The 12,648-nt window shown below is 39.6% G+C and overlaps 1 protein-coding gene across 1 annotated transcript; it reads right to left on the bottom strand.

The window, feature by feature from the left end:
* Nucleotides 1-4,240: 4,240 nt before the first annotated feature.
* Nucleotides 4,241-11,823, bottom strand: pxmp4 (peroxisomal membrane protein 4). Its single transcript, XM_034167661.1, has 4 exons — nt 11,656-11,823; nt 8,336-8,398; nt 8,061-8,259; nt 4,241-4,536 (listed from the first exon to the last, which is right to left on the bottom strand). Exons 1-4 carry the CDS (start codon nt 11,775-11,777, stop codon nt 4,270-4,272), a joined length of 651 nt encoding a protein of 216 aa, XP_034023552.1. The 5' UTR covers nt 11,778-11,823; the 3' UTR covers nt 4,241-4,269.
* Nucleotides 11,824-12,648: the final 825 nt, after the last annotated feature.

Raw genomic sequence — 12,648 nt, 5'->3', positions numbered from 1 at the left:
ATGAGCAGGAGCAACTTAGGAATTCAAGTCCTCAGCCCTACAGACAGCCTGTAGCCACACTGTGCTCCAGTAGTAGTTCCTTTGTTCTCTCCATGTTTTAGTTTCTGTGTAGGTGTGCTGACAATGCTTGCTAAAAACACGTTTCACTTGTTGATAATGACAGAGACAGACATTTTGCAGGGAGGGAAGTCACAAAACGTATCAGATCATCTATGATGTCTATATATGGTGTACAGAGCTGTATCACTGCCAAATGATACACCTATCAACCAATATGACTCAGTACATACAAGCATAGTTCTGGCCTCAGTGGTGGCTGTTAACATTGTTTTGACATACAATTTAAGATGTCTAAGGACCAGTACTTTGAAAAAACAGAATGAAAAATAAATAACTAACTAGATTTTTGGATGTCAAGAAAATTTATGAACAAACTGAATTTCATTCAGTCCAATATGTAAATTGCACTGCAAAAAGTTTCTTCACAAGCTATGAACAGTGGCACACATATTTATATTTTATGATAACCCTCATAGTTTGTCCATAAGCTGTTACTCAATGAATGAATGAATTATGAAAACAGTAGTGAGTTGCAGCCGTACTGGAAAACACTGAAAAAAAACTGTTTGGAAGGGATTTGCTTATATGTCTACAGTGCAAAGTATCAGGAATCTGGAGGAAATTCAGTGCATGAAGGGCAAGAGTGCAAGCCAAAGTGGAATACCTGCCACCTCCAATCCCTCAGATGACTGCATCAAGACATCAATAGCTGATATAACCTCATGGGCAAGGGACAACTTTGGGAAACCTTTGACAAGCATTGCAATACAGAATTAGAGAACTGAGAACTGAAGCCTGAGAAAGAAGCCTTATGTTGACTTTGCCCAGAGAAGCAATAACTTCTCTGGCTTGGAGGCATCTGGGTTGCTGGTCACATCAATCAATATTTCAAATCTTTTTTGTAAGAAATATACATGTGCTTCAGTCCAAAAGCCAGGGTGTTTCAATAGTATGGGGATGTGTCAATGCCTTTGCCAAAGGTAATTTACACATTTGTGATGGCAGCATTAATGCAGAAAAGTACATTTAGACTTTAGAGTAACATATAATGTTACTCTAAAGACGATGTCTTTTAGCAGGGACATGCAGGCATTTGTTAACAATACAAAACCACATTCTGCACATATTACAAAGGACATGGCTGTGGAGGGCAGTCCTGAGTTGTCCCCAATAGACACTGTGTGGAGAATTTTGAAACAGTAATGCAAAGACAACCCCATACTGTTGCGCACCTTTTTTCTGTCAGATCTTTGTGATGCCACAAGATAAGCCTGCTGAAGAACATAATAAAATAATCCTATCCTGCACATAAAATGCCCAAAGAAAAACGACAGGCAGGACAGGTATGAAAAAAGGCCTGTGGAATGTCAGCAGTCACGGAGGTGCTAACATCGAGTTCGGGCAAGGGCGCAATTTAGAACTAGAAATTGGGGGGACAAAGTGCGAGGCCCGCAGGGCCAAAGCCCGTAGGCCGGGGGTTTGGGGGCCGGTCTAGGCCCCCAGAAGCCAACGGTTTCTAGATAAACTCAGATGCATTCTGAGCATCCACAACAGTAATTTTAATGTTTTGAGAAAACCATAAAGTGGACACCATTTGACTTATGCAATTTGAAACTGTGGATATAAGTACTTTATTCTGAGAATAGCCAGCATTGATTTTATTAACATCCTGGTGTAAATAAGGTATCACCATATGTGTAGAACTCAAAACGAATGATAGGTTGAGTTTTCATTAAAAAAAAAAACAACTGCAATGTGGTAAAATGTATTCATAAATATGAAAGAACAAGCTCTTAATAATTATTAACTATCGCGTACTGTATTTTTTTTCTCAAGATTTGTTTTTGCATAAGTTTGAAAAAACAACAGATCATAAGTTTAGGATAAATTACTTATCATGAATTTAATTTTCAAAGTGGCACTAATGACAACACTCATACTGAACATAATTTTGCTTGCATAGACTGATTTTGGAGATCAAGCAATAATTGCAGATGGGCTTTCTGAGGTCCCAGATAGCTTTTCTGATTTCCTTTTCTAACTTTCAGGATTTAGTAAATTAGCATATGGTCCATTGATACTTATGTGTAGACACTAGTCCCTAGAAGCAACTATTTCTGGTTTCAAATCTGGGCAAATGCAGTCCCAGAAAATTCCAAATGTGACAAACAAGAAACAGGTGTTGTAAACAAGTCAATGCTGCTAAAAATACAAACTTGCAGAAACAAAGATACTATTCTGACATGGTTTTGCACATAAGACTGACATAGCATGTTTCAAGTACACACATATATGTCAGAAGGTGGGGGGACATACCATATTCTGTCCCCCCTGGTTGAAAAGGTGGGGGAGGGACATGTCCCTCCATCCCCCACCAAATTGTGAACCATGAGTTTGGGCCTGCACTTGTATTACCACTGTACAATTTGAAGTGAGCTTTGACTGACTGCAGTACACGCATTAGTGCACCCTGTAATAAACTCAACTGGAAATTTTGTGTTAAAGAAAAACAGTTAGTTTCAATATCATTATTGCACAAAACATACATCTTCAATAACTTAGAACATTTGTAGTCAATGTCATATTTTACAATTAAATGGACAAACACAAACTACATGAGAGAAAGTTGCAGTAATTCAGTAACATTTGGATTATGTTCAATTATAAAGCCCTCCCCTCCACCCCCAAATAAATTAAAAAACAAACACAAAATCTAATGTACAACCCCTGGCAAAAATTATGGAATCACCGGCCTCAGAGGATGTTCATTCAGTTGTTTAATTTTGTAGAAAAAAAGCAGATCACAGACATGACACAAAACTAAAGTCATTTCAAATGGCAACTTTCTGGCTTTAAGAAACACTATAAGAAATCAAGAAAAAAAGATTGTTGCAGTCAGTAACGGTTACTTTTTTAGACCAAGCAGAGAAAAAACATATGGAATCACTCAATTCTGAGGAAAAAATTATGGAATCACCCTGTAAATTTTCATCCCCCAAATTAACACCTGCATCAAATCAGATCTGCTCATTGACATTGACCCTATGCCATGACATTGACCCTATGTGTCTTTTTGCAAGGAATGTTTTTGCAGTTTTTGCTCTATGGCAAGATACATTATCATCTTGAAAAATGATTTCATCATCCCCAAACATCCTTTCAATTGTCCAAAATATCAACATAAACTTGTGCATTTATTGATGATGTAATGACAGCCATCTCCCCAGTGCCTTTACCTGACATGCAGCCCCATATCATCAATGACTGTGGAAATTTACATGTTCTCTTCAGGCAGTCATCTTTATAAATCTCACTGGAAAGGCACCAAACAAAAGTTCCAGCATCATCACCTTGCCCAATGCAGATTCGAGATTCATCACTGAATATGACTTTCATCCAGTCATCCACAGTCCACAATTGCTTTTCCTTAGCCCATTGTAACCTTGTTTTTTTCTGTTTAGGTGTTAATGATGCCTTTCGTTTAGCTTTTCTGTATGTATATCCCATTTCCTTTAGGCGGTTTCTTACAGTTCGGTCACAGACGTTGACTCCAGTTTCCTCCCATTCGTTCCTCATTTGTTTTGTTGTACATTTTTCGATTTTTGAGACATATTGCTTTAAGTTTTCTGTCTTGACGCTTTGATGTCTTCCTTGGTCTACCAGTATGTTTGCCTTTAACAACCTTCCCATGTTGTTTGTATTTGGTCCACAGTTTAGACACAGCTGACTGTGAACAACCAACATGTTTTGCAACATTGCGTGATGATTTACTCTCTTTTAAGAGTTTGATAATCCTCTCCTTTGTTTCAATTGACATCTCTCGTGTTAGAGCCATGATTCATGTCAGTCCACTTGGTGCAACAGCTCTCCAAGGTGTGTTCACTCCTTTTTAGATGCAGACTAACGAGCAGATCTGATATGATGCAGGTGTTAGTTTTGGGGATGAAAATTTCCATGGTGATTCCATAATTTTTTCCTCAGAATTGAGTGATTCCATATTTTTTTCCTCTGCTTGGTCTAAAAAGTAACCGTTACTGACTGCCACAATCTTTTTTTCTTGATTTCTTATAGTGTTTCTTAAAGCCAGAAAGTTGCCATTTGAAATGACTTTAGTTTTGTGTCATGATCTGCTTTTTTTTCTACAAAATTAAACAACTGAATGAACATCCTCCGAGGCCGGTGATTCCATAATTTTTGCCAGGGGTTGTACTACTGAGCAGCAGTTCGTGGCTTATTATAAAGAAGAAAGTCTGACACACTGTGCCACACGTTGCTGTCATGGTAGAGGTAGGTCATAGAGGACTGCAGCGAGGGTTGGAGCGTGTGTGGGTAATATTCAAACAGCCACAGGACGATGCCCCACACCACAGTGGCAAAAAGTGGGAAAGGATCTTGCTTCGGCTTGGGGATAAATCCTTTCTCAACAGCCAGCCGAGACAGTGCGAACAGGATCCTGGACAGCAGGTACATGTTGATCTGGGAAAAAAAGTGCACTGTTAGAAAAGAAATATGGTTACAGCTGCAACAATTAATCATTAACTGATTACTAAAATAATCAGCCACTATGTTGACAACTGATTAATTGGTTTTGACCCTTTTTATATCCAAAATTCAATTTTCAATTTCAATTCTCCAATTTTAGTTTCGTAAATGTGAATACTTTCTGGTTTATATTACCGTAAACCGACGATCTTTAGGTTGTGATCAAACATTTGAAAGCATCACCTGAGCTCTGGAAACAGTGACTAACATTTTTCACCAGATTAGGGACCAAACAACAAATGGATTAATCGAGAAAATAACTGAAAATATAATTAAAAAAACAACTGTTAGTTGCAGCCCTACTAGAAATCAGTGACAGATTAAGAATGTGATTTTAGGTATACTAAAGCATCAATTAACCTCTTTTGAATAGTTGATTAAACTTATTAATTATTTGTAATTTCTGCACCCCCCCCACGCTAACAGAAATGCAGAAAATTTTGAGAACTATGGAAACCAAGACGGGTGCTGAAAATATTATGGCAATTGGTTGTCGACACACCACTAGAGAGGAAAGGTTCTGAATCACTCAAAACTGTTATCACAACATTACAACCTTGTGCCTGGTTCACACTGCAAAATTTTAAAATTGTCTGTAGGTTTCCTATACCTGAGAGACCACACACAGAGATAAAAAAGATCATAGATCTAACAGGTTTGGTCATACAGTGTGTGGTGTGCAGCCACACGGTAAAGACAAAACAACACACACAAGCGGAGTTCACAAACGAACATTCCCAGGTCAGATGGGAAATCTCGCAAAACCTCTCGAGATTAAACGTGACTTTGAAGTAAACAAACATGGTGGACAAGGAAGAAGCAATGGTGATAGTTTGGGGACCATTTCTAATTGAGAAAAATGGTACAATCAGTGTCCCCAGTTTCTAAAAGAAAGAAAAAGAAAACACGTTGGTTAAAGGGACGGAGACAGCGCGACCACCAGACTTTCTGGTGAGTCATAACAGCCGTTTTGATTTTGGATTCCGCTCTGTGCGTCCGTTCACCTCCACTTTCTGATTGGACCTACACGTCACATTCACCAGGCTGCGTGCACGTTTGTGGTCAGGGGACACCACACACCGCTGGTAGCCAAGACAATCCACTAATGTTCAATATCCACGATTTGCGGTCTGAGCGGTCCTGACATCCTTCTAAGCAGACTAGAGTGCTCTTAACACACCACACATGGCAGGAATATCTGATAAGATTATCTTTAGAGCCATCACAATAGTCTGGGTGTCCTTAAGATTGGGATGGGGAAGATTGGGTCTGAAATCGGCCTAATTATCTTGCTGTGTGAACCAGGCATTAAATTTAAAAAGTTGGAAAGGTATGGGGTGAGGGGGGGGGGGTGAAACAGAGGCAGTGATCCTTATGCTGCGTTCACACAGCGCACGACGCCAGCGACAGGTTGCCATGTAATCCCTATGGAAGGACGTGTTTTGGCACCAAGCTGCGCAGTGCGACACGATGGACGCGAATGAAGCAGCGCGAGTGAAGCGATTTTGAGCGATTGCCATGATTCTGGTGCGATATTACGTCACGTCGCATTGCCCTCCTCCCCAAGCTGAAAAATCGAAACTTTTTCGTCTTGTTGCGCTGCAATGACCAATCAGGGACTGAATATGTAGTGACGTGGAGATGTCAGGAGTTTGACTGAGGATGTGAACATGTCCTGTCTCTGGTAGCAGCCTGTGAGCAGGACTTATGTCCCTTTTGTCCTTTATTTTGCAATTATGACAGAGTTTGGGGGAAGAGCGAGGAGCAGCCCCACAGCAAGCAGCTGAGTTTTTTTTTTCTTTACATGCACGCACGAGCGAATCGTCCGAAGATTATTTTATTAATTTACACAGATGTATAATAAAGCAAATGGTGACTGGTTTCTAAACATAATTATGACAGAGTTTTTGGAGCGAGCAGGAGCACCACAGCGGGGGGAGCGGAGGTTTTTTTTTTTTTTTTTTTTTAATTGTTTACATGTGCGCGCGTGAACGAGACAGGAGGTCCTCAAACTGGGTCCTGCAGAGGCGGAAGGACCCAGGACCCGTCATCCAGACGCAGCTCCTGCAGCAAATAATGATACTCCCCGAATTGGGAACGTCTCATGACGTTTGTCAGCTTTCCACAACAACTCGCTCCATGTGATCAAGGTCCGTCATGTTAACTTGACTGACAACCGGAGCCGGCGAGCGGAATGGAAGCTCCTCCTATTTGATGACGCACTGGGGCAAATTTTCGCAGCGAAAGCAGAGCGACACACCGGGCAATGGTGGCGCGTCCGTCGCCACGCGACCGAAGCGAGTTTGTGGCGTCTGGTTGCGCCCGGTGTGAACACGGCATTAGATTTACTTTGACTATTTCACTGCAGAGAGTATGAACCCTAGATATTTCAGGTTTTGTGTGGTCATATATGCAAAATAGAGTCAAGTTCAGACAGGAGAAATGCAGTATTTATTAAAGGGTGAGTCTTTGTGGAGAAAAGATGGGCAGACGATCTCCAGTTTGTCAAGTTGAGTGCACAGAAAATGGACCGGCCTGCCTGCCTGCATTCCTGACCTGCCCCCATCAGAGAATGGGTGGAACATTTTGAAACAAAATGTAACAACGACTCCGTACTGTTGCACACCTTAAGACATGTTTGCAGGAAGAATTGGATAAATTAACACCTGAAATGTTTCAACATTTGATATCGTCAAAGTTAAAAGTCGGTTAAGTGTTGAGAGTTGCATTACATTGTGTTAAAGGCTTTAGCATGCCAATTTTATTTTATTTTTTTGGAATGTGTTGCGGGCCTCAAATGCAAGAATAACTCTATTAATATATGTATATTAATAAATGAAGATGTCCATCCAAAACATGAAATATCTTGGGTTCTTAGTATCTGCAATGAAACAGAAGTCAAAATAAATATACTGAACAACAGAAGAAATGCAAGTTTTTTTCGGGAGGAGAGTAATTACCATTTGGAGTCCACCATGGCAATGCAGAATAATAATAGTGAGTTTTTAGTCATGGAACATGTATTTGCACACAAACACGACAAACGCGACCATGGATGCAGATGAGACCTGGACAAACCCGGAAATCAAACCCAGGTCAAGATACTGGGACAAGCCCAACCTCTTATCACACCGAGCTACCCACTCTAAAGGCCATCAATCCATCTGGTCTTCCAGGAAAGTCTGCGTCACAACTTTCCAGAAGTGCCACATGTAACATTTTGTTCAATCAATATCTCCAAATCCAAAGAGATTTTATCTACATTAATCTAAAATTAATGAAAGGTATCAAATTTGTTAGTGCAGAAGCCTGGTAAGATAAAAGTGATATCAGAGTAACTAATTTACTATCAAAATTGCTGCAAACGAATGTTGTTGACTGACATGAAATGTAAATAATATGTGCAAGAAAAGAACAAATCTGACAACAGGTCATTTGTGGCCTTAAGTCGAGTCTACCTGGCTATTGATGTTGTTGTTATCACCAAACACAAACCAGCCTCCAATGCAAGCAGCCAGAAATGAGTGAGACTGCAAACTCTTCCCCTGGATCTTCTCCTGCAAGGCTCGTAGTGCTTTGTATGTGAACACGAAGCACGCCAGGTTGCGAGAGTGGGTGTATGTGGCTTTCACAATGGCTTTGAATTTGTCCTTCAAGCTATTAGAGCAAATAAAAAGGCTGTTAAGAAGTGCAATGAGTGCCGCAATCACAGATTAATTAGTCAAATGCTTACCTGCCAGTTCTGAATAGAAATGTCATTACCAGGGCGTGCGGTGCTCTGATTTTGGCCCCATATCTGTTAAAAGAAACCAACACTAAATAACAGTGGTGCCTAAGAACACAACTCGCTTGAACACAAGGATAATTGCATTTCTTATTTGGTTTATAAATTGGTTTGTTTGTAAGTAATGTAACTCATTGCTCTGAATTCAAGTTTGGTGCGTTGCAAGTCCTCCCTGCACTCACTAGCCCTGTTTTTTTGGAGGATACCATGAATACCTATTTGACATCTGATCTTCAAAAACAGTAAAATTTGTGCAACAGTGTCCAAACAAATGTTCTGCACAATATGAAAACTGGAAGACGCTCGATTTTTTGCACTTGCAAATCTGGCCGGCATTTCTGGAAGCGTGAAGCGAGGATCTTAATCTGATGTTTAAGATGCATAGCAACCTTGCTAACTACTTTATCCAAAATGATTTACGGTAAGTTTAGGATTTTTTTTGAAATGCAAAAAAGCTTTGGACATTTGAACAATACTTCTACTTCCAGTCCCACGGCTTTGCACACTTCTGGCAGTCTTCCACAGTTGAAGAATTCCAAAAAGTCCAGGTCCAATTCTGAATATTTACAATTCATATACAGCATGGAACAAAAACGCCAGGATTTCTAACATTATGTGTGGGAACTTTATGTTCAAAAGCCTGATAACTATTCGGTGGGTAGGTTACATTAAGGGCAGTTTGACTCCAGTTGACTGATTTTTCTCTCTCTCTCTCTCTCTCACACACACACACACACACACACACACACACACACACCACACACACACACACACACACACCACACACACACACACACACACACACACACACACACACACACACAGTGACCCAGGCCAATTAACATAAATTGGCATGTCTATATGCGTCCTGTTCCTCAATGACAGCTTCCAGTGAGTATTTTTGTTATGTTGAAAAGACATTTAAAGAAAACATCTATTAAAGACATTGAAAACAGGTACAAAAGTAAGTCTCTCCCCCCCCCCCCCTCCCCCATGTATGTGTGGACAAATAACTAATTAAAAATCTTTCACTTTTAAACCTGTAAAAATGTAAACATCATTACAACACTGTCACAATGTCTTATACGTTTCCAGAGGATAAATGTCTTTCTGAAGAAAAACGCTCAATGGAAACTTGTCGATGAGTAAGACAAGTAGCAGCAGACAAATGTCTTCTCAAAAGAAACATGCTCATTGGGGGCTGTCAGTAGCCACGTTTACATGGGCACTTTCTTGTTGATCTGATTGAATTCTATCTGATTGGTGGATCAGATTGTCCTGTTTACATGAACGTGCCTTAAAGTGATCCGCTTGGTGTGCATGTTTGTGTGACACAACCTGTGGTGGTTCCAGTCTGAGCAGTAGGCTGTTAACTGGTGTTAATCTGAACATTAACATTGTTTTAACACAAACTTTGTGTCAAAAGGCCAGTAATTTAAAAAAAAAAAGGGATAAAAAAAAACAATTAAGAACACATCTTGGATGTCAATGTATTCCATGAATTGGAAAATGATATAGTAGAGAAAATGATTACATCACAAGCTATGAACTGCTTTGTGTATGTGTTAATATATATTTTATTATTTATATTTTAATGCTTGTCAGGTGTGCGTAATCTGTCACTAAGAAAGAAAATAATTATTAGGCTAAACACACACAAAAAAGAAACAAATGAACAAATCCAAAAGTCCATCCCAACCAACAGCTTTCAGATGACTGATTTTTATGCATCATTCACAGCTAAGTAAAAGCAGGCTGAGAATGGAACCATGTCACACAATAACACACTAGGGAAACATGAAATCCTCTATCGATAAGGTTAAAGCAGCAGCTGCTCCTAGCCTAATTCCCATCATACATCATACATGATGCATGAAGTGATGATAAAATTATTCCCTGCAACAAGTCCAAACATGTTGCGGTGGCAGAAACGTATATGGTAAATGAATCAGGCAAAACAATCTTGCTTTGTCAAGAGCTGGACTGATGTATCAGTTGGCCGATATTATCGGCCGATATGAGACTTTCACACCGTTTATCACAGTTATTTTTGCTGATACGAAAATTGTTCTTTTACTGAATAAACAGTGCAGAAAAATACTCAAGCTGTTGGAAATGGTGTCATTCCATAATTTGTCCATCACAGCAATGGCATTGTTTACCATGCTGTCAAGCATGGCTGGGCCCCCTAACACCCCTTGGTCACATCAGCTATGACAGAGGACAAGCAACCAGCTGCCATTCTTTTTCAGTCAAAGTGGGCATTTTCTATGCTGCCAGCAAAGCAAGGCCAAAATAGACGAGGAGTTTGTTTTATGCAAATGCTGAGCAATGCAAAACAGCAACTGCTCTGCTTGATTGATCTCTGCTCCCCTCCACAGCATGTCTTTTTCCTGGTTCTCTCCCTCAGCCCCAACCAGTCCCAGCGGAAGACTGCCCCTCCCTGAGCCTGGTTCTGCTGGAGGTTTCTTCCTGTTAAAAGGGAGTTTTTCCTTCCCACTGTAGCCAAGTGCTTGCTCACAGGGGGTCGTTTTGACCGTTGGGGTTTTACATAATTATTGTATGGCCTTGCCTTACAGTATAAAGCGCCTTGGGGCAACTGTTTGTTGTGATTTGGTGCTATATAAAAAAATTGATTGATTGATTGAACTGCCAATTCGGGTGAACGCAACATAACAGAAGTGTGATGTATGTTCTTTGATTGCTCAAACAAAATAATGCATGATGGGAGGAATCTTTATGGAAGATGGAAGCAAGCTTTATTTCTGTATAAATCTACAATATCTGTTTTTTTTCTGGCTTATATTTCATCAAAAAGAGTGATAATTAAACATTTTTAAATAACAGCAGACATATTGGTATCTTAATTTTTGTGCTCCCTAATATCAGTATCGTGTCACCCCATAAAAAAGTTATCAGTCAGGTTCTACTGGTGGAGAAAAAAGTTAAATATTCATCAATTTACCTTCATCATATTGTCTTATAATTTGAGGACAACAGCTATTGTTTATAAGTTGTCATCCTGGGAAATAGACCCATTCATTCATCTATTTACTCATTCACTCACTTTTTTTGTTGATAATATGTAACTAAATAAATAAACTGGTCATATTTTGCGAACTATAGCATATGTTACATTCGGCTTTCAGACTTTTTTGGATCTATAATACATATATAAAAGCTTTCTCGGTTAGCCACCACAGACACAAGCTTTAGCGGCTAGCTATACTAGCATCGTTGTCATGGTTACATTGAAAGCGTTGACTCACACGGCGCCGTTTCTGAATCCTTTAACCACCGCCAGCACCGCTCGGTATTTATCTTTTTGCAGGACATTGTTGACGGTAAACAGCATTGTTTTTAACAAGGCAGGACTCGACATGACTTTCATCAGAAGTGACTGGACATCTTGTTGCAACAATGTGTCACAGACAAAAGTCGCCGCACTGCAACATTCAAACCTCGAACAGTTCCCAGGTAAAAACAGCTGTTCGGATTTGTATTTAAACAGCTCGGTAAAAGATCCTTCAATGAAAATAGTCCTCTTAACCTTGTATGAAAAAAGTATTAGAAACATTATGGACGAGGAGAAAACCTTGGAAAAAGCTTTTACCATGTAGGAAGTAGAACATTTGAGAATAATAATACATTATTCCTTTCCTTCCCACTGTAGCCAAGTGCTTGCTCACAGGGGGTCGTTTTGACCGTTGGGGTTTTACATAATTATTGTATGGCCTTGCCTTACAATATAAAGCGCCTTGGGGCAACTGTTTGTTGTGATTTGGCGCTATATAAAAAAATTGATTGATTGATTATGCTTTGATGTGGTTCTTGATTTTTACTGAAGTGCTTGACGTTTTTTTTTTCCCACCCTGTGTGTCTATCTATCCATATTTATTTTATCTTTAAAGACATTGACTAAAAGAGGTCACACAGCGACATCAAAATTTGGACCCAGTGATTTCCATGCTGTATGTAAAACCTTGAATATTTTACACTTCTGAGACTGACCATTTCTGTGATAGAAATCCGTGCTTCTTTTAGCAACCTTGCAAATTGTTTCTAAAAATGGTTTTGGATTATTCTGAAATGCATAAAACATTTAGATGTTGGGACAATTATGCTTCCACAGCTTTGCAGACCTCCAGATGTCTTGTGTCTTGCACAGTAGCAGGATACTGGTGATTTAGATTGGATTATGGAATATTTCACATTTGTGCACTGCACAGAGCATATTCATATTCATAGCATTCATTTTCTGT

Source organism: Thalassophryne amazonica, chromosome 3 (assembly GCF_902500255.1).
Source record: "Thalassophryne amazonica chromosome 3, fThaAma1.1, whole genome shotgun sequence".
Taxonomy (NCBI): Eukaryota; Metazoa; Chordata; class Actinopteri; order Batrachoidiformes; family Batrachoididae; genus Thalassophryne; species Thalassophryne amazonica.
The sequence above is the reverse complement of the archived record's forward strand: the minus strand, read 5'-3'. Positions and strand labels throughout refer to the sequence as shown.

What these genes read in the sequence shown, in the direction of transcription:
- pxmp4 (XM_034167661.1), bottom strand. Translation starts at nt 11,777, where the DNA reads ATGAAAGTCATGTCGAGTCCTGCCTTGTTAAAAACAATGCTGTTTACC. An exon ending in GGATTCAGAAACGGCGCCGT is followed by an intron (nt 8,399 to 11,655) that starts GTGAGTCAACGC and finishes TTCTTTTAACAG; the next exon opens with ATATGGGGCCAAAATCAGAG. An exon ending in ACAACAACATCAATAGCCAG is followed by an intron (nt 4,537 to 8,060) that starts GTAGACTCGACT and finishes TTTTTTTCCCAG; the next exon opens with ATCAACATGTACCTGCTGTC.